Here is a 23,725-nt window from a genome sequence, read left to right as displayed (position 1 = left end):
TAATGTACAAGAATGATGCTTACAAATCAGCATCTGGTGTTCTTAATTCACAGTTCTGTCTGCTTATGCTTTAAGAACTGTGTTTTGTTCCCCAGTCTGCCTGAAACTCCCTGCCTTTCTATCACAATGAGCTGTAAATTCTGCAGGGCAAAAATTAATGTGTTTTTAAAGTCTCAAATCACTCCTGCAAACCAAATAATGAATGAGCACTTCCACCTGGGACAGTAACGTATAATCTGTTTCTTGGGGGCAGTTGCATCCCAGGAATATGTTTGTTCTATATATGAAAAACTTTCAGTTATCAAATGATTCAACGTCCCTGATCTGTACTTCCACAATGTACTTCCTCCAGTCTTCTGAAGTGGGAGAGCATTGCTCAGCCAATAACCACAGAAAATCCAGCAGAAATTCCAGAAAAAGCTATTCTATTCATGGAGGGAAAGGCTGGGTACAAACCATGCAGAAAAACCAAACCACTGGGATTTTAAAGGAAACTCCCAGGACAACCCACACAATGGGATGGGGTCAACTGTGAATTGATCCCCCTTCTCATCACAAGGAGATCTATTCAATCAGGCCTCTGTTTTCAGCATTAAGCTCTGCATACGTATCCCATTATGGCCCCTTCCCCAACTTCTCCCTTGCTTGAGCTATAAAAAAGACAGAAAAGTCAAAAGACAATCATACAGATTGAATTTCCCTGTATGAACGCCTAGTACCTCCCTCTGGATCCACACATTTCAATAGAAAGAAGAGATTTTTGATGTGATTTATGTGCAAATCCCAATGCTTGAATCTGTAGTCACTGAGGAACCTCCATAATCATCTCTGGATGTGGGCTTGGCTTGGGTTCAAAGTCCTGTGCTTGGGTGCAAAAGGGCATTTGCTCTGTATTTAGAACCTTGAGGGATTGCAAACCCCAAGGGGTCATCATATATTCAGCAAGCAAAGAAGCTTCAAGCAAGCTCAAGGGCATTGGAAACAAACATGTCCTCACTGTGACAAGCTCTGCCTGTCTCTGGATACCAATACATTCAGCAAATGAATGCATTAGAAAAGGAAATGAGCAAGGAAAGGCTGAGGGATAAGTGGAACATATATGAAGGTGGAACTACTCTCCATTTGTTCCAGAGATATCAAAAACTAAGTTTGAAAAGAGGGAAAGGTAGGTTTTAAGGTCAAAACAGGCAGCTGTCTTTAACAGGCATGGTTGTTCTGTGTGGCACTGCTACTTCCCAACAACAACACTCCAGGAGGACTTTTCATCCAAAACTCTCAGAGCATTTTCTAATTACTAAATTTAACATCCCACTGACAAGGTGTTGTAAGGTAATATTTTTATTCACAGTTGATGGGGAGACTGAATCACCAAGAAGTTAAGTTAGTGAGCTGGGCATCCAGGGAAAATAAACTCAGTGTCTGCCTCCCATTTTCCCCCTAAGCTGACTGCCATTCAACTCCTTCATTTTCTTCTCCACTGGTAGCTTCTATGAATGCACTTTAATTCCTAAATAGCTCTAGAATGTGGGAAAAAGCAGACACTGTCTTATCTGGAATGTAAAGTCTACAGCATAAAACCTTCAGAGGTCCAAAGACAACCCTTCATAATGAATTCAGTCTCTGTAATAAATCCAATCCTTCCTGAAGATGGGTAGTCTGTAAAGGGTACAGTAATGAAGACAGGAAATTATGTTTCCAAACCTGTTTTTGAATCCCCACAGATGAAACTCTTCTAAAATCGAAAAGATAGTTCAGTTAACCTACAGAAATAGTTAAACACTACCAGGGATCATTAAATTAATTTCACTAAATCCCTTATTTTCTCTTAGCTATTGAACAATCCATGATTTTCCCACAAAAGAAAGAGAAGTATCTTTTACTCTTATACCAGTATCCTAAAGAAAACTGAGGAGTCAACTCAAAACCTGAAATTTAGTTTTCATGTGAAAGATCAAGGCCTTCCCCATACTATGGGAGCTGCTATTTGGAACTAAGGTGGGGTCTGTTCCATGCACTGTCCTGCTTATGAAGGTACCAGCCAGTGCCTCAAGCTTCAAACAAGGCCAGAGGAAGACTCTTCTGGGCTTAAGAAATTAAACTGTGGCCCTCTGCTTGCCTCTACTCTGATATTGCTCATGCCACACTATGCAGTCACCTCACAAGTTACTGTAGAAGCTGTGAACATCTGCCATGAGAGAAATGCAAAAGAACTTACCCACCCTAATGCTGTGTTTCATCCTGAGAGATAAATGCAGTATCCCTTCCAGTTATTCTAAATCTGGCTCTTCTGAGAATACACAGAATAGCCCAGCCTTTTCTGAATTTTGATACACTTTTACCTCAATGTTTTCCCACCTGATAGAGTCCAGCAGTTTAACTATGGTTTGAAAGAAGGAGTGCTTTACTTTATCTGTTGCCAGCCCCCTTGCTCTTACTGGGGAAAATAGAAGTTCTTGACAAAATTTTTTGTAGTTTCTTTTAATTCCTCTCCTTTCAAGGATAAAGAGTCACAATCTTTTCTATTACTCTGCTGTGGGAAGTTTTCCATATGCTCCTGACAAACTTCTCTGAACTTTCCCTCATTATACACCAGTCTTCCCAAGATACTGCATCTGGCATTTTCAGATGAAGCCACATCCCCCATTTAAAGAAATGAATTATGGTATTCTTTAGATTATTCCTCAGACTGTGTCTTTCAATGGTCAAGTTATTTATTAAGCAGAAGAATTAGGAATCTTGTAATGGGGACAAGAACTTCCCATAAGGAATACATTCCAACACTCAGGTACATATTATAATGCCCATGCCTCTGTCCACTCCCCAAGCATATTGGCATCTCCCCAGAGTGCTCTGCACAGACCTTCCCGGCCATGATTGCTCTCAATAACTTCATAGTATGTGCAAATCTTTGTAGTTGACAAGGTATTCCCACTCTGCAGCTTGTTCATTACTGCATTACACAACACAGGAGCAAGCACTAAAACTTGATGCACCAGCTATAAGCCCTTATCTACAATGGAAGTTTTTTCTTCCATTATCTTTTATTTCAAAAGTTTTGATCCAAGACAGTTCTCAATTTCTCTTTGGAGACATAACAAAGGTCTTCAGAATGTTTAAGAGAATTGTCATCCCTCCACCTATTAGTTTTTTACTAATCATGTAAAGAATTTTGAGAAAGTAGTGAAACATGCTTTTCAATGGAAGGAAAAATGTAGTTGGTTAGAGCCACCAATATCATCATTTCCCAGGTGCTTTACTGCTTATATGTAATTACTGTTTCAATCAATTTCTCAGATGTTCATGTAGAATTTATGTGTCTTTAAATCTTTGAATCACATCCAAATCCTTTTTAAATATAGGTAATAGCATTGCTACCCACTAATTGTTCTAGAATCATTGTAACTTCTAGTTTGTATCACAAGCTCTTCTTCAAACATTACAATTTCAGAGAACATAATCCTTATTACAAGTAATAACTACCAGTAAAGTCACTATAATTAAAAGATTACTCTTTAATATGAAAATTTTAAGAAGGTTTGGAGATAAATTTCCTTCTGATTAGTACCGTAAATACAATAGCACATGGTTAATATAGCAGAAACAAGAAGTAGTAAGAACTATACAAAATGGAAATGTCAAATCAACAAAAATCATCAATGAAAAATAAAATGTTATTTAAGAATTCTTCCTGTTTTAGTAAACCATCATATTCTTGGTGCCACAGCTAAATATTGTGCATATATTATAATTCAAATGTGTATGTGTGCATATAATTATAACTTATGTTTCTTAACTTGGCAGAGTCCCTTTCATAGTGATTAAATTAACATGGTTATTTCTGCTTACCAGCTCAGTGCAGCAACCTCTCTGTTTATTAAGGTCCTGAGATTGCAGTGGTAGAATCTGAACAAGCATCCATGCCAGTATCATTCCTGTATCTGTTTTCTATTGAACTGCTGCCTCCAAAAGAAGCACATTTTCACAAATCCCACAAAATGGTGGGATTTTTCAAGTTTCAATTTGCCAAAATAGCAAAATAGCTGCAAATTCCTGTCCTTAAATAAGCTACATTTGGTTTACAACGCATTGAGAGCTAAGCAACTTTTCAGTGTCTCTTTGAAACATAAATTAAAAACAATCATCCCTTTTTCTATACAGTGCAACGTATTTGTTTTACAATGGATCATTTCCATCTCCACAGTAGCAGCTGCCACCCAAACCATCATCTCTGTGCACTCGTAAGCAGCTCCATTTCCAGTTCTAATTGGAAACAGAGATACTTATTGGGTGAGTTCCAGCATGATCTATCACGCCAGAGACAGCTACTATGCAAACCAAAGCAATCCGGCTTCCAAAAACCCTCTTAGACAAACACTGACTTTGCACATAGATTCTTGCGTTTTTGTTTCTTGGTGCCATTCTTTTGGAATATAAAAAGTGTCAGAGGAAACTATACATTACGAGTCCATGAAGTGTTGTTTAGGATGGATAAATCCAAGGATATTACCTTAATAACCACTACCTCTTTAAAATCATATAGGTGGTCTAAAAAAGCCACCTAATTCACAGTAAACAGAACTACTGCTGAGTGAATGCAGCCACTAAGCTCATTAAGAGGATGTGGCAGGATGTGTCTGAAAGTGCAGTGCAGTGGCTCAGCAAGCAATTAAATCCCATGACAGTTTAAAATGAGAATCCATCAGTGTCACAAGAGTGTGAAGCCTCAGCATCTCTGCTGTTCCCACCCCCAGCATTTTATTTATTATGGCGTTTCGGGAACATGTGAAGTCAAAAAGATTATAATGAAATATGCCATATAAAACCAGATTAAGCCTGCTCTTCTTTGGGGAAATATGCAGAGAGAGAAGCTGTCTGTTAACTGTCGAGTTTGCAAAAGATACCATCTTTTGGGATGGTGCTCTCTGCCAGCAGACAGAGTGCCCCAGGGGAAATGGTGGTGAAAAACCCAGACAAGCAGCATCCATCCATCCATCATACGCTCATCTCCACATCTCCAAGGCACAAATATAGCGGTAGAGTGCAAAGGGTGGGGGCAGGGGGATGGAATCCCTTAAGAAAGAATGGGGAGACAATGCCTTATGTGAATAGCTGCATTCTGTAGCTTTTCTGTGCAGGCACGGCCAGACTCTCCTTAGCTTGTCTGCTTGCTTGTTGTGTCCATGGCCAGTACAGTGACTTGTTAGCACCCTTGGAACTGATACATTCACAGCAGTGACCAGAACCAGGCATACTAAATGCAGGGCTCTGCCCCTGCCAGCACAGCGCACCACAGCACACCACAGCCCTTCACTCCTGCAGATCCAGATCTCCAAAACCCTTCTTTCACTACACCACATCCTGCTATTCCAGGGGCAGATGCTTGTGTTATTGCTACTATGATTTAATGCTGATCTTCCATGGCCCCTGATATCCCATCCTTTTCTCTCAACACTCCTGCAATTCAGCACCCATCTGCAGCAAACTTGTCACTGCCAGTTCTACACATACATGATCCACAGAACCTCCTGTCAGCCCAGCCCTGGGCCTCCCCTGGGACAGATCACTGATAACACAGACTCTCACAATGAGTCCATAAAGCCAAACAAACGTCTCTAGAGAGTAGTAAACATCAAATTCACTTTATTTTTAGTCCAAGCTGCAAAATAGACACGCTGTACTAGAGATTGTAAGGCTACTCCAGTAATTATTTGTCTCTCCCACTAAACCCACTCTAAACCTCATGTATATTATTCACTCTCAAGGTAAACTGGGCTGTGAGAACAAGAATCCAACCACTGACAATGATAAACCACTTCTAGAAGACCACTTGAAAATATTAGAGTATATATTTCCACAGAAACAAACCATTTTGAATGGGAAAAACAGTTTAGAGGACTCTCTATCCTGTAAAGCTCTTAGCAGATTAATCTTAGCAGATGTTTGAAATTTTAGGCACTACTGAGGTTTGCTCTACGGAGCACAGGAAGACTGGAAAATCCCAATGTCTCCCTAGCACCTCCTCATGGAAGGCTGCTAGTGTCATGATGAGGTTGGGGTAGAGCAGAGGAGGGGGAGAAAGAGAAGACAGAGGAAGATCTTATGTGGGTGGGACTGTACACTTTTTTAGCCTGAGCATAACTGCAGAAATATCAGAAGACAACTTTGAGTTTTAAGACTGGGATTCAATGGAAAGCTTCTATCAGCCCCTAGTTAAAATATGTCCCAGGAAGCTACAAGACAGCAGGAGGGAGAAATAGGGCTGCTGAAAACTGCAGAGGCCCTTAAACATAAGGTTAAGCATTGTTTAGTTTAACCCACTATCAAAATGTGGTCTTTACAAGCAGCTGTATTTCTCTGGCAGACTAGAATGCCTCTATAAAATCTCTCTCTCAAAAAGAAAAAAAAACCCAACAAAACAAAACAAAACAGCCCTCTTGTCAGTTGTCTGTTGGAAGTTTTCTACAGATTTATTTCTCAGCACAGATATACATCATTGTCACATATAATAAGTTGTACCTGCTTCTCAAAGACTGCCAAATTACAGTATCAGACTAAATGCTGGATCAAGTAACTACCCTCAGGGCTGAAATCATCTCCATTCAGAAATATCTCCATTCAATAGCATTTTGCTAGCACTCATTTTTGTTCTGGTAACTCTTGCATTTGTGTTCTAGATGGGCTTACACTGCACCACAACTTCTGCAGCAACACTGTAGGCACTATCAAGGGGCAGAGGCAAGATAACTGCTACAATTTAGAGAAAAATATTAAGTAAGAAAACCTATTCCTTTGGGCTTTGTGTCACCCTAACAGGGCTTCTGGTCTGTTGGGAGTAAAATAATAACTTGGGTTATCTATCTGTAAATGGGCATATAAAATCACTCACACAGACAGATAGATGATGGGCATTTTGGCCCCTCCAAAGCACCAGAATTAAGTAATTAACCAGACAGTTATCACCAAACACCAGTCCCCCCTCCCCACGGGTGGGATAGTCATGCCCACATTGCACACTCTGCAAAGGGTAACAGGGAATGGACCTCCACCTCAAGTAACTGCACTGGATGTGACAGAACTGAATAAAAACACTTGTACTGCACACGAACTCATACATAAACCATGTGTGGAGCCAGCCATGCCAACCTTCCTGCAAATTCTGTGAGATTCTGCATAGCTTCTCGTCCTTATCGAGGACAGTGGAGGGGATACCTTTAGTAACAGATAAATCTCTGTAATGCAGTTATCTCTCAGCTGCAGTGCACAAGCATCCCAATTAATTCAGTCCAGGCCTAGCAGAGCCGGCACTAAGCCAGAGCTGATAAACCTGCCAGAGCCAATCTGAGTCCTGCAGGGATCCTTTGGAACAGCTCTGTGCGTTCTGGTGCTCTGTGCTGAGGGGGTTTGTGCTCAGCTCTGCCTGGCTCTGCATGAGGGGCAGCTCTGCTGGCAAGGCCTCTCTAACCCCCAGAGTTCTGGGGAGCTGGCAGAGACCCCTGCTCACCCCCAGGCATCAGCAGGACTGTGGCAGGGCTTATCAGAGCGCTCAGACTGATGCCAGCTGTGCCAGCCCTGAGCTGCGTGGCCCCTGCAGAGCCGCCACATGCGGGAGGGCAGCATAGCCCTGCCTGAGGCTCAGCCACACCAGGCACAGCTGGGGCACCTTCCCTGGCTCACTGACTACTGAACTGCATACTCCAATGGAGAACAGCAAGGCCACAGTAAAGTGGCAATGATTTGAGGATGGGAAAGGGAGCAACCACCCCAGATGCTGCCTTTGGCATCTCTGCTGTCCCACCAAGTGATGCTGAGCCAAATTCTAACAGAGACACTTTCTGCTTTTCCATCATCTGTCAAATGGAGATAGTCTTCACCTATCCTCTGGGGTTTGGTAAGGCTTGTTTAATATTAATAGGCATCCAGGCATTCAAATAAAATGCACCAAAAATGCAAGGTGCTCTTACAGGCTCTCACAAAGACAGATTTGAACACATTTTCTTTCCAGACAAGAAAAACACGCAAAAAGTAGGACTATTTCCACAGATAGCAGATTTCAGTGGCCAATTCACAAATTCCAAAGGACAAAGACAATATTTACTCCTATGTTAAGATACATCTGACAGATGAAGCTATATAAGTGAGAAATGTTATTATAAGAAGGAAGGCTTGTAATAGAAAAATGGCATGAGATGCTAGTAGGTAGCCTTTCAAAAATGGGAAAGAACAAAGCAAATTATCTCTGAGACGCTCAGATCTCTTGCCACAAAAAGGCAAGCAATTTCAAGAGGCCTATAAAGGGTTTAGACAAAAAGGTGAACTCTAGAATTAATAACAGAATGGTAAACAGGAAGATTAATGGCACCAGGGAAAATGCAGATGGTGAAGCCCAGCCTGCAGGCTCAGCAAGCCTCTGAATAGGGAGGGGGAAAAAAGGCAAGGTGTAAACAAGGTGACCTTCAAAGCCACGGGAATGCCTGCCAACAGGCCAGCCAGAGGGCATCCCGAGACACAGCTGTGCCATCTGGGGGAGGCTGTCTCATGACAACGGGAACAAGATTTGTCTTTTTCAGAATTTGCAGGGAGGCAATACGGGTAGTGGCAGAAAATATGACCATTCATTCAGAAGTGGCACAATTAAATGCACAGGTAGGAAAAGGATGCCTTCCATTTTCTAAAGAATATACAAAAGAATTCCCTGAATATCCCCAGTCAGAAGGGTCTTGTGCCCACTTGTAAAGCCTGCTCATGCAAGGCGTGGGAAAGGAGAAACTGGTTTTCACCAAACAAATGTTTTCCTTGAGGGTTTATGCTTTAAGTTTATGGTAAGAAGGAAAAAAAAATGCCAAAAAAACCTCAGCACATACTGCAAAGCAGCTCTGTAAGCCCATGATGGTATAAATTTTCCCCATCTTGGCATAAGTCTGTTCACTCCAGATGGCACATTTGGGTTGAAAGCAGGTAAAGATTTCTCAGGGAGCTCGATGTCCAGTATTTACAGAGTTCCCTTGCTCTGCCTCAGTGCTTAGTTGGTCCTTCTGTATACCTGGGTGATCTCAATTCTTTGCCTACAGTAAAAACTGAGAGAGAGAAATCTCCTACCACAATTCTGCAGGGAAGCCTGGCTCTGTCGGGCCTGATGCTTAGATCATTGTGATCAACCAGGAAAATTAAAAGGTAAATGCAATCACATGTTTTTTTTAAATGCATCAATCAAACACCACAGTGAGGCAGTGCTGAGGGGAACAATGCTATCTCTACATAAGCCTTCTACAGAATAAGCCAAACATGAGCTCTAATAATATCCAGAAGCAAGAATATTAGGGGAAAACAGAATAAAAAACAACATTACAGATCACTGTGGGAAAAAAGCAGACCCTAGCAATCAGAGTACAGCAGGTAGTGTATTCACACATCTTTTTTTCTTTCAGCCTGGCTCCAAGTATATCAAATCTGAGTATTTCAGGCAAAAAGTGGCCCATCTGAGTTCAGTGCTGAAACCAGCTAATTCAGTGCTGGATGTGCAAACAGACATGTCTGAATGTGTTTTCTTCTGATGGGCTGCATACCAATGAAGATATTGCCATGACCTCTGGTTTCACAGCAGGAACCACAGGTGCTGGATGAGGTCAGGCAGCTCATGCAAAGCCTGCACAGCCCCATGCTGTTACATCAAGAAGGCTTGACTCAAGTGAGTTTGACTGGCAGCAGGAGCTGCCATCGTGGCTCTGGGCATCAGTACACACCTGTATCCAGAAAGTCCCATCATGTGGCTCTGTTGATTGCTTTTTGAATAGAACAGGAATGGAGAGACAAGGTACACATCTGAAAACATTAATGTGGCAGTGAGGAAGGAATCAGAAAAAAAGGAAGAAAAATAGCAAGATGGAGGAAAGGTACTATATTCCTTCTCCCTGTCTGCTGCAGCTAACTAGGGCATGCTTGTTCTGAAAACTGCTACAGAAAAGTCTGAAAAATGGAATCTCTGGGTCTTGAATTGTCTTTTCAATATCCCTCTCCTTTCTCCTCTCTGCTAACAGAGAAACACTGTAAACTCCCAGACCCTGAAAATATACATTTCCACACCTTACAAAATACAGTGAAAATAGATGATAATGGGGAAGAGAGAGAGAGAGCCATGCAAGGGGAAAACAAAGTGAAATAGAGAATAGCTGCTCTTCTCTCCTTTCCTTCTGCTCAGCTTTCATTTCCCTTTGTTCATCTAACACTGAGCCAAACTAAGCCAAAAGGAGCTGCCATGCTGGGCTTCAAGATTGATGGCTGCAGGCAGACTCCACAGTGAAGAGACGGATGACTGGTCATTTCCCGCGATGCACTGAAAAACATCCATCCTTGCAGCCATGCTGAGGCCATTTGTGCTCCTTTTGAAATGAGAGATAAATACAGGCAGCCAGGGGCACCTGACTGTCCTTCTCCCTCAGAAGGACACAGCTCTAGTCCTCTGGGTTCCTTGAGAAGGTCGCTCTGTCCATCCCTGAACATCTGGCTGTGGGATTTGTTAAGTCTCTCTCTCCCCCGGCAATCATCCGTCTATTAGAGCACAGTGCAGGTTGGAAGAAAACAGTGAAGGGAATGGTGTGACAACCTCATCAATCTACAGCTACATGCTTGGCTATTTAGTGTTCTTTACACTATTCCTAAATACGGGGGGGGTGGGGGGGACAGGATCGCACTGGTATGAAGGAGGGATTTGTGGAAATGGCAGTGTGGATTGGAGTAAGTCCTTATGACTATTAAAATGTTGTGCATGTACTAAAGCAGTAGGGAACTAATTAAGATTCAGGATTGAAAGGCAAAACAAAAAAGTTGGATGTACTCTTGTTCCATCTGTAGCACTTGCTAAGAGTTCAGAGGTACTTGGGGCATCATCTTTAGCAGAGAGAGGTTAATTTTTTATTTTGCCCACTCAGATATTAACAGAAAGCTCCCTGGAAGAATATCCTGTAAGTATATTTATAGTGCCAGCCCTGGTATAGCAGCTTCAGAGGCACAAAGCACTTAATCCTGAGTCCTTTCTATTTAGTTAATAGTGTCTTTGTTGCTGATGCTGTCCTGGTCTATAGCACTGCTCACAGATACAGCCTCTGTGTTTCCAGTTCTCCTGCCGTGCTGCTACCTCACTTAGGCAATGAGCATTACATGGCAGATGTATCCATAGCATCACTTACAAATTAGCATCACTGCAGAAATTCCTGTAACCACAAACCTCACTTTGTCAGAGTAGCGCATATCTGTAACTGTGTCATTTACAGACATTGCACCAAGGAAATCATGAGAAGATAAAAGCATTCACCATCCCTCAAAAACACAAATAAATGCTTCAAGTGTTCATATGTAGTTTTAGCACTATATCTGAGCCTGCTTTGAAAATTTGTCTTTTGTTCCCATCATGCTATGCTGTTTATTTTAGGCCAGCAACAAAAGGATTTTCACTACAGCTCTTTAGGATATGCATAGGATATTAATCATGACCATATATTTTCCTAAGACATAAACCCCATACTTGCCAAGGGCAATCACGTGCATTCACAAGGACATAATTTCCATCAAGAGGGGTAAAGTTTTCATCCTTTCTCCTACATCAAGAATCATAGCTTTATCTGATGGAGATCACTGCTCTCTGTTGTCTCTATCAGAACTACCTACCTACAACAGCTAAGGTCCCAGGCCTAAATTACCTGGTTTGTTAAAGGGGAACCATGTTCCAAGTGCATCCTAAATGAGATCTCTTCTCTAGAAGACATTGGACATAAAAGACATATCTACCTATTCCAGTGTATTGCATCAAACTTCCTCCCCTAATGGAGTTCATCACTGGGAAGAGATGCTATGGCAAACACCAATGGTGTCAGAATCCTGAAGAATAAAATACCTGTAAAAAACTATTAGTCAATCAAATGCAAAATGCAGGGAATACTGAAATTAATCATAACCTAGTAAAAACATACTTAATATCTCTTGGCTATGAGATGATTATGAGGCTGTAAAATGTTTACTACAGAGAATGGGAATGCAGAATGGAAATTTCTGCCAGGGAAGGTTAGTAGGAGGTACAGGGATGTGGGAAGGGAAGTCATCATACTCTCTCCATTCTACTCTCAGCAGTTCTATAAAGCTTGGCTTGTAAGAGTAGAAACTGAACGTTATATTAACATTTATTGCTCATTCCATTATATTATGCACCAGGAAAATAACATCTGCTATAAATATTAGAATATTTCATGCTACAAATCAATTTAATTTGCTGTGTGTCAGAAGAACAATAAAATTTAATAAATAGGGGTTTTAAACCATTTTTTTTTGTAATTATATTCCATAATATCTTTTCTGGGTTTTGTTAACATTTTCTTCTATAAAGCAGCACATAGGTTCTACCATACTGTCGACGTAGTCTGCCAGTGACTTCACTAGGCTCTGTGCAGGATGCTGAGTACCAAACCTGCAAGTCTGGTCCAACCCAGTACTTTACATGTAGATTTAACTTTAAGCACGTGACAAGTCCCATTAATTACTAAAAGATCACTCATGTTCTTAAAGCCCAAGCTCAGGTGCTTTCCTTTGCTAGGGTTAGACAGCTTGGCATCTTATGAGACTAAGCCCTGGGGACTTGATCCTATAAACCCTTTTTCATGTGATTACCAGAGAATTCCCAGAATTACTCATATGAACACACAAAATAGATGCAATGAATTAAATTAAAAATACCCATTTCCTAGGATCTTGTGTCCAGTACTTGCATTGAACAGTACCTGTGCACTGCAAAAACCCTTTTGACGATGTGGCTTATCCTTTCTCAGCCATTTTTACTGGCTATAAAAGCGGCAGTAGGTTTGCCAGGAAAGATGTTCAGGTTCAGTTCTAGCTCTAAGACTCCTACAGGACACACAGCTTCCTGTCTGCCCCTCCCCATGCTGGAGAGCGGGTGATTTGTGCCTTGAGGGAAATGGATCTGACAGGTTCCAGCATTTCCCCAGGCACCATCCCCTGGTGCTTCCCCATTGTTTTTTCCCCATAGCCCTTTTTTCTGGTAAGCTTTGAGCTTACCTTCACTCCCTTCATTTTAAGGTTAAATCTGTTTATTCCATAAATAAATAATCCTGATGGTTACTTACACACATCGATGTTAACTTCATAGCAGGGGGATAAATCCACAGTGTTCTATCTCTCCAGGAGGAATAATGTGTCTCCTGGAGACACAGCATTCTCAGTCAGGCCTTGGCAGCTTGAGAGGCACATGAGGAATAACCTTTTCCCAAAGACACATCCTAGCAGACAGATGTAGGTCAAACACAGTAGCCAAGAACAGAGAAAGAGCAAAACAATGGGCTGGATGGCTCGGAGAGGGTGGTGGCACCACAAGGAAGTTCTCTCTCAAGCAGCCCAGGTATTTCAAGCCAACTCCATCTCAGCTGCCTGAGCCCTCCCCATCACGTCTTGCAGATCAAGTCCTGAGACATGACCTGCAGTCACACTGTAGAGGCTCCAAGGAGACCAACAGTACAATTCATTCCTTCCATTTAATGGCCCACTGTAATGACCAGAACATTTTTTCAGAACAGCCTGCCTCCAAAGTCATCGTAACTCTATTTTCACAAATATACTAAATACAGCTAAGATGATACAGCAGTGGGAAAAAAATACCTGTAAGTGGCTGCACTGCTTCTGAAATTACAACAGCCTTGTGTCTGTGGGACGCTACACATGCAGCCTATGTTCCATTCCCAGTGATAAGATCCAGAGAACTCAGAAAACTAGATTTAATAGCTTCCAAAATTGCCTTATCTTGTTCAGTTGCTGCCTTAGCCTGATGACTAGAGCCAAAGGGTCTGGCTTCAGTGGGCTTTTGATCAAAACCCAGAGGGGTTCCAAAGCCCAGTAGCTTTTTCATGCATCTCTCTCCTAATTATGCAAACTGGCTCAGCCACACAAGAACCAGGAGTAATCCTGAGTGATTCATACAAGCCATCCGAGCTAAACAACAGAGCTCTCCTGGTAAAACTTTGAATATAAAATACATGTAGTGACCTGTTCCAGATCTTACAAATGAAAGAGAAGCTATTTACACAAAGTTAATCCTGTAAATTCTACCAGCATGACTGTAGAGTTAAACAGCAGAAACAATGTTTTTGTTTTCTTGACTGGACTATTTATAGAATATTATCTGCTTTTCTAGAAATGAGTGTTTTACTTCCATAACTGCAAAATCATGAAATTCCATTTGGGGGAAAATACACTGAGCTGAATTAGTCTAAGAATTTGCAGCTTATCACATGTAACAACACCAAGCAAGAGTAGCGCTTTATTTGAAGGAAAGGTTACCACAGCCCTGGCAGCCATGTACCACATGTACACCTTCTGTACCACATACAGAAGGCTGGCTCCCCAGTGGCCAGAAAAACAAAGCAAGAATTACACAGTGCAAAACTCGACATATCTTTCCAGCAATTATACTGCACAGCCAGCCTTGCAAAAACTGGCTCAACAATTCACCTGTGGTGAGTCTCTTTATTTGTATATATGGGTGTGTAACAAATTCCTTATTTTTTCATCATCATCATCCTGGTACATGTAAGCCCAGGCTGTGCACCAGAGCTGGTACACTTCCATACCAGTTTTGCAAGTATTTCTGCTGATGGCCAAAACATTTAATGCTGGCACTTTGAGAGCTTGGCAAATAGCATGATTTATTCATTCATTTCTTTTTATTTAGAGGCATCCCATACCCCTTCCAATCTCTCTAAGAGTATTTATTAGATATCTGTTAGGTACTCCTTTGAGTTAAAGGAGACTGATGTTTTAGTACCTCCATTTCACACACTGAGAAGTTGAGAGAAAAAGACATATTCCATTGGCTCTGGTCCTGTGTGGGGCATAGGAAATGCAAGGATGTGGTGGTGTGGTATGACTTGAAGTGCAGAGATGGGCACCTCTGCTGCAGGCTGGCAACGGGACAAATGCATATTTCACTGCATGACTTCTATATCATGATTCTGTGTCAGTGAATACATGAAGAAACAGACAGGTTCTCTGTTATTCTCAGTGCCATGTAAGAAAAGAAAAGCAAACTTTATCTGGCCAGAGATCTGGACCAGGAAAGGTCCCTGCTCTAGGCAGAATTGAAAGGTGGTGGATGAGGTGGAATAAACTGGTTAAATGTGTGTATAATAGAAAGAAGCTGATTCACAAGGAGGTCCCACACTGATGAGTTTTCTCTTGGTGACAGAAAGTCACTTTTTCTGTCACACAAGTCATAGCTGGAAGTGTAAGTGCCTTAAAGCAGCAGGTCTTGCCTGTGGTGACATGTCCTGCTGTGAACACAAGATTAGTGGAGAATTGGAGCCTACTGTTTCGATTCAAGAGCATCGATGGACCAATCTGTAAGCTGCAGGCTTAGCTGATGAATAAACACATACTAAAATTTAGGCCAGAAACCCAAAAGAAAAGGCCCAGCAGAATTCAATATTTATACTTGTACCAAAAACCCAGCAAAGACAGAAACCTGACATCTCTGGCATCCCCACTCCCAGATTTGGGTTCACAATGTGAAACTTCATTTTGTTCCAAAGTGCTATGGAAATGTGACACACATAGGTGCATGACAGACCAAGACACAGAAGTATGACACACACAGGCACATGACACACCAAGCTCAGGACTCAGCACGGTCAGGGTGCAGATGTGTTTTCTAACAAATCGAATGGGAACTGAAAACCATCCACCCTCCCCGTCCCAAAAAGTTAAGGGTTTTTTCTTTTCCTCTGCACGAGGTGACAAGAACGAAGACGGGTGAGTGTGGGTGGGAAGGAGATGTACTCCGGGCTCAGGCGGCCCGGGCGCTGTTCCCGGCGCACGCTGTGCGAGCGCGGGCCGTCCCTGCCGCGGGGAATTCCCGCTGGGAGCGGCCCCGGCGCGGAGCTGCCGCTGCCCGCCGCGCCCTCTGCCGGCCGCGCCGCGCCGCTGCAGCCGCTCCCGGCCCCGCCACAACCGCACTGGCACCGCCGGGCGCGGGGACCCAGCACCTTCAAATCAGGGATACTTCAACGTAGCATAGGAGACGGGGAGAGGTGGGGATTCTGCTTGCTTTCTAACACAAAGTACTTCGGAGTGCAGAAGGACTTGAATTAAAAGCAGACTTTAAATGACATTTTCATTTCAGAATTTTGGAGAGCCAGGAGCAAAACTCACAGAAGTTTGCTAACAGGCTATTAAAATCCTTCTTACATGAGAAATCCAGACCAAATCATCAGAGAAACAAACCTGCTCCTGTCAAGTCAGCTCCACCCTAAATGCAGGGTTCATCATGGCAAATGTTGATAAAAGCCAAAAACAATTAAAAAAACCCAAAAAAACCTAAAATAAGCTGTACACAGAAAGTATCTTCTGTAAATTCACATGTGCAGAAATCTGTCAGAAACCTGAAGAGCTGACAGGTTTACATGATAGCCTCCTTCAGGAATACTGTATCCAATTCTTCTGCATATTACAGACACACTTATTTGGCACCACAATTATTCTTCCGGTTATGATCCTAAGATGGTCTTAATGGACCTTAAAAAGGAGCCACAGGCAGGTTCTATAACATAACATGACCTTTAATTACAGAGATAATAGGAAAACTGTCAAATAGTAGAAAAAGTTTTTGTTAAGAGATGTGCCTCTCTTTACAGTGTTCATAGCAAAACAACACTGCTGTCTTGTCATACAGAACAGGAACCGATATGTCACTGTGTACAAATTGCTGAAATCAAAAGTGAAACTAGTAAATATTAACTGGCCTATGGAAGAAAAAAATGGAAAAGGAAATTCTCATGAAATTAAGTGTTTTGAATTATTTTTAGGCTCTAATATCTTGGAGTGAAACTGGGCATAGCAACCAGGAGCAGAAAAAATAACATGGAACTCAGCAGCACTGTGTTCTTTCTGTGTTCTTGGGTTTGATTTCCAGCTGCACCACAAACCTCTGGTTAAAACGTCATAGAAGTAGTTTATTCCCTTTGTTGCTCATTTCTCCATTTTGGAACCAAAGTACTTCCTTCACTATATTTTGTGTATCTGGACTGTAAGCATATGGCTGAGAGGACTTCACAACAACCCCTGGGATGATGATCTAACATGCTGCTTGAGTCTCTAGATACTATCGTGCAAGTGATACCACTGCAAACTCTGTTCTTTGTTTTTTTAATGTCATCTTAACTTTATCTTGGTGAAGTGCCCCATCTTAAAGACCACAGACCTCCACAGACATGCTGAGCATTTCCCCCAAGAGTTGGGAGCACTCCTCACTTCCCAGGAAACACACAGTACCTTATACCATCAGTCACAGTCTCCACAAGGTATTACCACAAGGTAAATAGAGATGCTTTAAAGAAATAATAGCTTATCTGTAAGGATTTAGTTCATTCATCCACAAGCATGCTCACCTAGGTATACCCCATATGTCAGAATAAAAACAAATCAGGCATTGTTCAGCTGAAACTAAAAGTCTGTTTTCATTACTTGCTTCAGACAACTACCATGGTTCATAATAGCAAATGAAAAATACTTTGGTTTGCTTTTACTATCCAACAACGGCTAAAAAAACCCCATTTCTGTAGTTCAGCTGAACACCAGACTGCTCAGATATAAGAGGACAGACACTAGCACAGGACCCCAGCTCATTCTCAGCATAGTGGTAGCATAAACAAACCCTACTTCACACCCTCTGAGTGGGTGGGAAGGCTGCCCATTCTGAAACCTCACTGTGGGCTTTCAGTCCAAAACCAAAGGACATCAGTAAATTGACACAAAAGCATTACAGTCATAATCTTTAGACTTACACACCATGTGAAATAAAAGCTTTGTAGGTATGTATATGTGCACCTATATTTAGCCATCTTGTAAGACTGAAGTAGGACACTACCAATTTAAACTCCACTAGAGTTTTTGGCCACACTCACTGTATCTGTTCTCATCTGCATAGGTGCAAAGCTTGGGTAATACCTGCCTGTCAGCAGGGTTTACTGTAGGCAATAGCACTACCACAATTTTGATAGCTAACCCAACACAGAATCATGATACTACCCAGCACCATGAAACCACTAAGTATATAGGACAAGGATCAATTATGATTTCAAGGGGCCTTGGGTCTAATCCAGGATCGCCCTCTCATTTCTAGCCCTCGTCTTTCCAACTGCTCTGATTTTGCCAAGGGCCAGAACCATACTGCTCACATTCACAGCACCTGCAATTCACATTGGTGGTAGAGCTAAAAATTCTCCTTTTTCTCCCACTCCACTGGAAGTCAGGCTATCTAGCTCAACCCTCTCCCTCACCCATTCCCAGACTTCTCAAGCACAGGAGCTCACCTCTGTTTTTCCTCTTTTACTGGGCATAACAGGCAGCTGAGTGAACGTGGAAGCATGAGCTGCTTACAGCCCTCCCACTGCTCTGTGCTGAAGTGCCATGCAAACACCACAGGTGATTCTGCAGAGAACCAGGCTTCCCATACTTGGTTGAACAGAAGTCTAGTTTCACAAATATTTTATGAGTATCAGCACCTAGTAAGCCTAAAACTCTGCACTTAGGAAATGCATCTGGGAAAACATAATTCAGGAGTGCAGGACAGGCTGTGATCTGCCTGGCTGGGGAGCAGCTCAGGGACCGTGGTGTCCTGGTGAACCATGAGCTGAACAGTGTGCTGCTGTGGCAATAAAAAAATAAAGCCAGCAGGATGCTGGGTTGCATCAGCAAGGGCATCACCAGCAGAGATAAGTAATTATATGTTCAGTGCTTGTCAGGCTACACCTGGAATACTGTGCTCAGTTTTGGTCCCTGCAATACAAAAGAGATGTGGCTAATCTGGAGGGGGTGAAGGGAAGGGCTACAAAGATGATCGAAGGCCTGGAAAGCCTGCCACGTCTGAGAGAAGTGGGTTTGTTCAGACTTGAGAAGAGAAGGCTTAAAGGAGACTTTATCACTGTGTTCCAGTATTTAAAAAGTGGCTACAGAGATGGAGACACCCTTTTTACAGAGTCACATGAACCATATGAGGGCTACTGGGTACAGGTTACTCCTGGAGAAATTCCAGTTGGAGACAAGAGGAAAATTTTTCCCATTGACAACAATCAGCCATTGGAATAATCTGCCCAGGGAAGTGGTAGATTCCCCAACAGTTTTAAGATTTGTCCGGACAGGGTGCTGAGACGTCTTGTCTAGACCATGCTCTTGCCAAGAAAGGTTTGACCAGATGATTCCAGAGATCCCTTTCCATCTGCTATTTTATGAACCTATGAAATCACAGTATTGGCAACACGACAATATATTGCCCATGGCCCAGGATTTGTTTCAAATCTGTACCAGTTTTCATAGGATTCTTGACTGCTACATTATAATGACTCAAGTAAGAGCTCATGCCCATTATAACAATGAACTCTAGGCTACACTTGAGCCATAATGCTTGGTTTTGATGGTAAGAATATGATTTACAGATGAAAGATGAAGATCAGGCCATATGAAAGTAAATGTCAGGAATACTTAGTAAAAATCCTGAAGATCTTGTTGGAATACTGACTGTATTGCCAGTAAAGGCGCTATCATAACTAAGTGTTGGCAATACTTTAATTTCTCCTGGATAGGCTACTGGATGGGAGGGAGGATGCATAGAAAAAGCACAAACATGAACACTGCTAGACCCTTGAACAAACCACTTTAGTGGGGCAATGCATCCATGTAACTCTGAATACAGTGACCAAGGAAAATAGACATCTAAAGGCTGCATCAGCAATTCCTATTCCTGTGCACAATTTTGGCTGTAACTATTCTTAAAACCAAACACCTTTATTTTAAACCAAATAAAACCAACATATCAGGACAAAAAAAACCTACTATCTTCTATTAAGAAGCTGGCATCAACTCACCCCAGGAAAAACATTACAGTGCACCTTCCATTTTACAAAAAACAGCAGACCATTGGAGCATGATTATTTTCTTCATTAGATTTTGGTATTACCAAATGTGAAACTCACTCACTGAGTTGTGTCATGCACTACATAAACTGCAAAAGTAGGCTATAGCTATAAACCTAAAACTATACTGTACTATTACTAAATGATCTATTGTACCCTGGAACTGCTGGGAAGACAATAGTTTGATTCTACTTACTGACCAGCCCATGACTGGCTATGACTTACCAAAAAAAATCCCTAGGTCTTTGTCTCTCCTGAGTTATGTATGTGTCTTCTGAATACAGGAGCTTCTGAATACAACTTTTTGCTATAATAAGCCTCTCTGAAAGCCCAGGTGTAGTCCAAGCAAGTATTCACACTCCTGGTGCCAATCCCATTGACTGCTGGAATAGCAGCTTTTGGAGAAAAGATCCTCTTCTGTGTTTGTTACAGTGGCTGTTTTACAAGAAGTACTTCTATACAGTTAACATAATTCAACTAAGGTTTAGCCCTAATTTGATGTTGTAGAAGTGCATTGCTTGCACATGACATATAACAATTATAAAAATCTCTCAAAATATATTAACAATTTCACAGCCTCTTCTATAAAAATCAACTATTTGCATATTAACCAAGCATAAGCACTTTCCAGCTGCTAAGAACAGCTCTAAGGAATGAACAGAATGCCCAACCCCTAGGTGGAGTGAAACTATGGAACACACAGATTAGATTTCTTTCAAATTTATTTTATGCGTCCTACAGCTGTCATCTCTGTGCTTTTTAATAGATCTTAAATTTCCACATCTTTTCCCCATACAACCATCTGATGTTTAACTGAGGACAAAGAAGTCAGCATTAGGTAGCTTCCTAGGTTCAGCACTAGGTTTTACAACAGTCTTCTCCAAAACTTACAGTATTTCTGCTGTCCATATTACAAATAAATTATACTCTCTTTCTCCCAAATTCTCAAAGCTACCTTTAAATGGAGGTCTAAGGTGTTCCATAGGTTTTACACTTTCAGATCAGAGAAGGGGAAAATTGCACTTTGGGCTACTGAGTCTATTCTGGATATGCACAGATGGAGTGAAACTGTGGTATAACTGGTAAGAAAAGTTAATCACTAGATAGAAATTGGTTGGAAAATAGATTTAAATGGCAGAGCAATATAACTCGCCTTATTTGGTTGCCACTGGCAATGCAACAAAAGTAGCACTCCTGAGATGCAGAGGAGATGTTTATAGCAGGAAAACAACACAGAGACAGACATGCTGAGGTCTCTTTATCTGATAACTTTGTGGTAATTGCCTTTCATGCCCTGTGGCATGTGGAATGCACTAATTTGGCATTCAGTGAGTATAGCAAAGAGTAATGCAAACAAAAAAAGAGTCAAACTCTACCCTGCTTTACCTTACAAAATTACCAAGGCACAGCAGTACTGGCATCATCACAAAGTCTAAGGCAGGCACTTTTACAAGCCAACATCATCCTCTTCCTAGAGTCCAGTCTCATTTTCATCAATGTACGTGACTGATTTCATCAGCTCTTTCTAAGCAGCTCTGCTGTGAGGTCTGGTTCTATTTTCTGGCTGAGATTTTGCCCTTGATTTGAACCCCAACTGATTGGTTATAGGAATTTCTTCCTCTTTTCCAACTGTCCATTGATGTCTCCTATACTGAAGGTAGGGAGTTTTGAAAAACTGTTTCCACCAGAATCAACAGGAATTTTGCCTCTGATTTTAATGGGTTTTGAACTTGTCTCTGTTGCCCTTTCCTCTCTCTCCACCAACTACTGCATAGAAGCAAAGTCATGAGTACTGCTGAGTGTAGCTCAGTTCCCAGGCACCTTCTGTCAAACAGGTTTTTTAAATATTCTAATTTACATTTGGGGGTTTTCTCCTGTACTTTTTATACTGACAGTGTCTCACCTCTTAAAAACCACATACAGCTGTGAGTGTATGTGTTCCCTCTTCCTCATAATAGCTGACCCCAGAGACAGCAAGCTTTTATTACAAACTGCAAGGAAGAATGCACAACACTATGCTCTACCTGACACAGCTGCAGCTCCTCCACATCTGCTTTACAGTCACTCATTCAGCATCCAGACTCATCACTTCACATAGTTTAATTGTGGAAGAGTAGCAAGGACAAGAAGAATGAAAGAATACACAAAGGTACACATAAAGTCAGACAGAAATACACAAATGTGGCATATGCTGCCTATTTTTTATTATTTGTTGTTCATAATCTGGTCATAGCCCTTGTCACCAGCCCCACCAAGAAAAATCTTATCTTATACTTACTGTTTCACACACACAGTGGTCTCTTTCACAAAGATTAGGCAGCAGAAATCAGTGAGACTTTGCACTAGTAAGTTACTGAGGAAAAGTTAGTAATACATTGATTCTTTACATCCTTGTTAATTTTCTAATAGAAGCCAGGATTCAACCCTACAGAAGATAAATTCAGCTCCCCTAGCATTCAATACAATTTGTTCACCTTTTTGTAAGGGATGAGTTGTATGCAGAGTGTTTGGTGGTTATGGTTACAGCAAATCAAGTAAGATGCAACAGATGCAATGAGAAATGGTTGGAAAGCAGCAAAGATAAAGTGCAAGTTCTAAATGCCAGGTTTGCATGTATGCCAGCTGCTCTGCAGCTCGGGAGAGGCAGGCAAACAAATACTTACCAGGTTTAATTTCCAGCAGCTTCAGCCTGGAATCCTCAGGGGGATGCAAACGCCTCTTTTTGCGCCAGCAACGTGCTGGGTATGTGTACAGCTGACCTGGGGCCAGGCCTGAAGATTAAAGGCAAAAAATTAATCACATTTCAGTTTGTAAACCACAAGCACCATCTCTAGCATCTTTGTTCTTGCCCTTCCAGCATCTCCTTGTTGGAGGATTCAACCTGCAAATCATGAGGCAGAGCTACACACTCAAGGCATCCAGTGCTCCTGAGGCTCTTCAGCACCTCTTGGGATCAGGCCTACAGAGAATCTAGGTCTCACTTAGACACTTCACTCAGCTCACTGAAATCAGAGCTGCACATAAATAATTTGTGATTTCTTCAGGGTAAATAGAATTTCAGACTCTCCTGGGTCACAAGGGTGATGCCTCCTCCACAGGCAGAGAAAGCCCCTTGAGAGAGAAGAGATGAAGTTCTGACATGCAAATCTTGAGGCCCTGATGCACAGAGCAGGTCAGGAAATTTGTGTCTTCCAAATGGGAGCAAACTAAGACCCAAGAGGTCTGACTCTGTATTTTTGTTTACATTCTGGACTTCTGTTTGAACACTAATTCTTCATTTTGACTCTTACTTCCTCATGCCAATATTCTGAATGAGGGAGGAGATACACCAATAATGTTTATATCACCGCATATTCCCTTAAATCACATTTGGCATCACTGGCTTTTGAGCTGCCCTGGCTCTCCTGACAGACCCTTCAGCCAATATTCAAGCTGTACGTTTCTCTCCTGCATTCAGGACACAGCAGGGCTTTCTGAATGCATCACTGCTAAGGGCACAGAAGCACACTGACAAGTGCTTCTAAGTATCCTCAGCTGCCCCAGATAGTCATGACACACAGAAATACCCAGCAAGAAAAGTTAGAGGAATTTAATTCTCTCCTCTGCTTTTCCTGCCCTCTCTGTCAACCAGTTCTGGTTTGGCTCCTCTGCCCTTCTGCTGTTCCTGTTGTCTTGAAGGGGCTACAAAGCATGACTTCAATTCCAGACTCATTGTCCTCAAAAATCAGGCAAGACCACATAAGAGAGAGAACAGGAGTGGTGTTGCT

The 23,725-nt window shown here is 41.9% G+C and overlaps 1 protein-coding gene across 8 annotated transcripts in view; it reads right to left on the bottom strand.

Moving 5' to 3' along the window:
* The window catches only part of DPF3 (double PHD fingers 3), a 188,160-nt gene that overhangs the window by 72,995 nt on the left and 91,440 nt on the right, over positions 1-23,725 (bottom strand). For all 8 annotated transcript variants that reach the window (XR_013182783.1, XR_013182785.1, XR_013182784.1 and 5 more), the window contains exon 3: positions 22,622-22,729. Coding sequence is in view for 5 of the 8 variants with exons in the window: in XM_077180257.1 (XP_077036372.1) it covers positions 22,622-22,729 (108 nt within the window). In the remaining 3 variants the exon portion in view is untranslated. The remainder of the gene's footprint in view (positions 1-22,621; positions 22,730-23,725) is intronic.

Source organism: Agelaius phoeniceus, chromosome 6 (assembly GCF_051311805.1).
Source record: "Agelaius phoeniceus isolate bAgePho1 chromosome 6, bAgePho1.hap1, whole genome shotgun sequence".
In the NCBI taxonomy this organism is placed as follows: domain Eukaryota; kingdom Metazoa; phylum Chordata; class Aves; order Passeriformes; family Icteridae; genus Agelaius; species Agelaius phoeniceus.
Note: the sequence above shows the minus strand (reverse complement) of the source record. Positions and strands in the feature narration are given on the sequence as shown.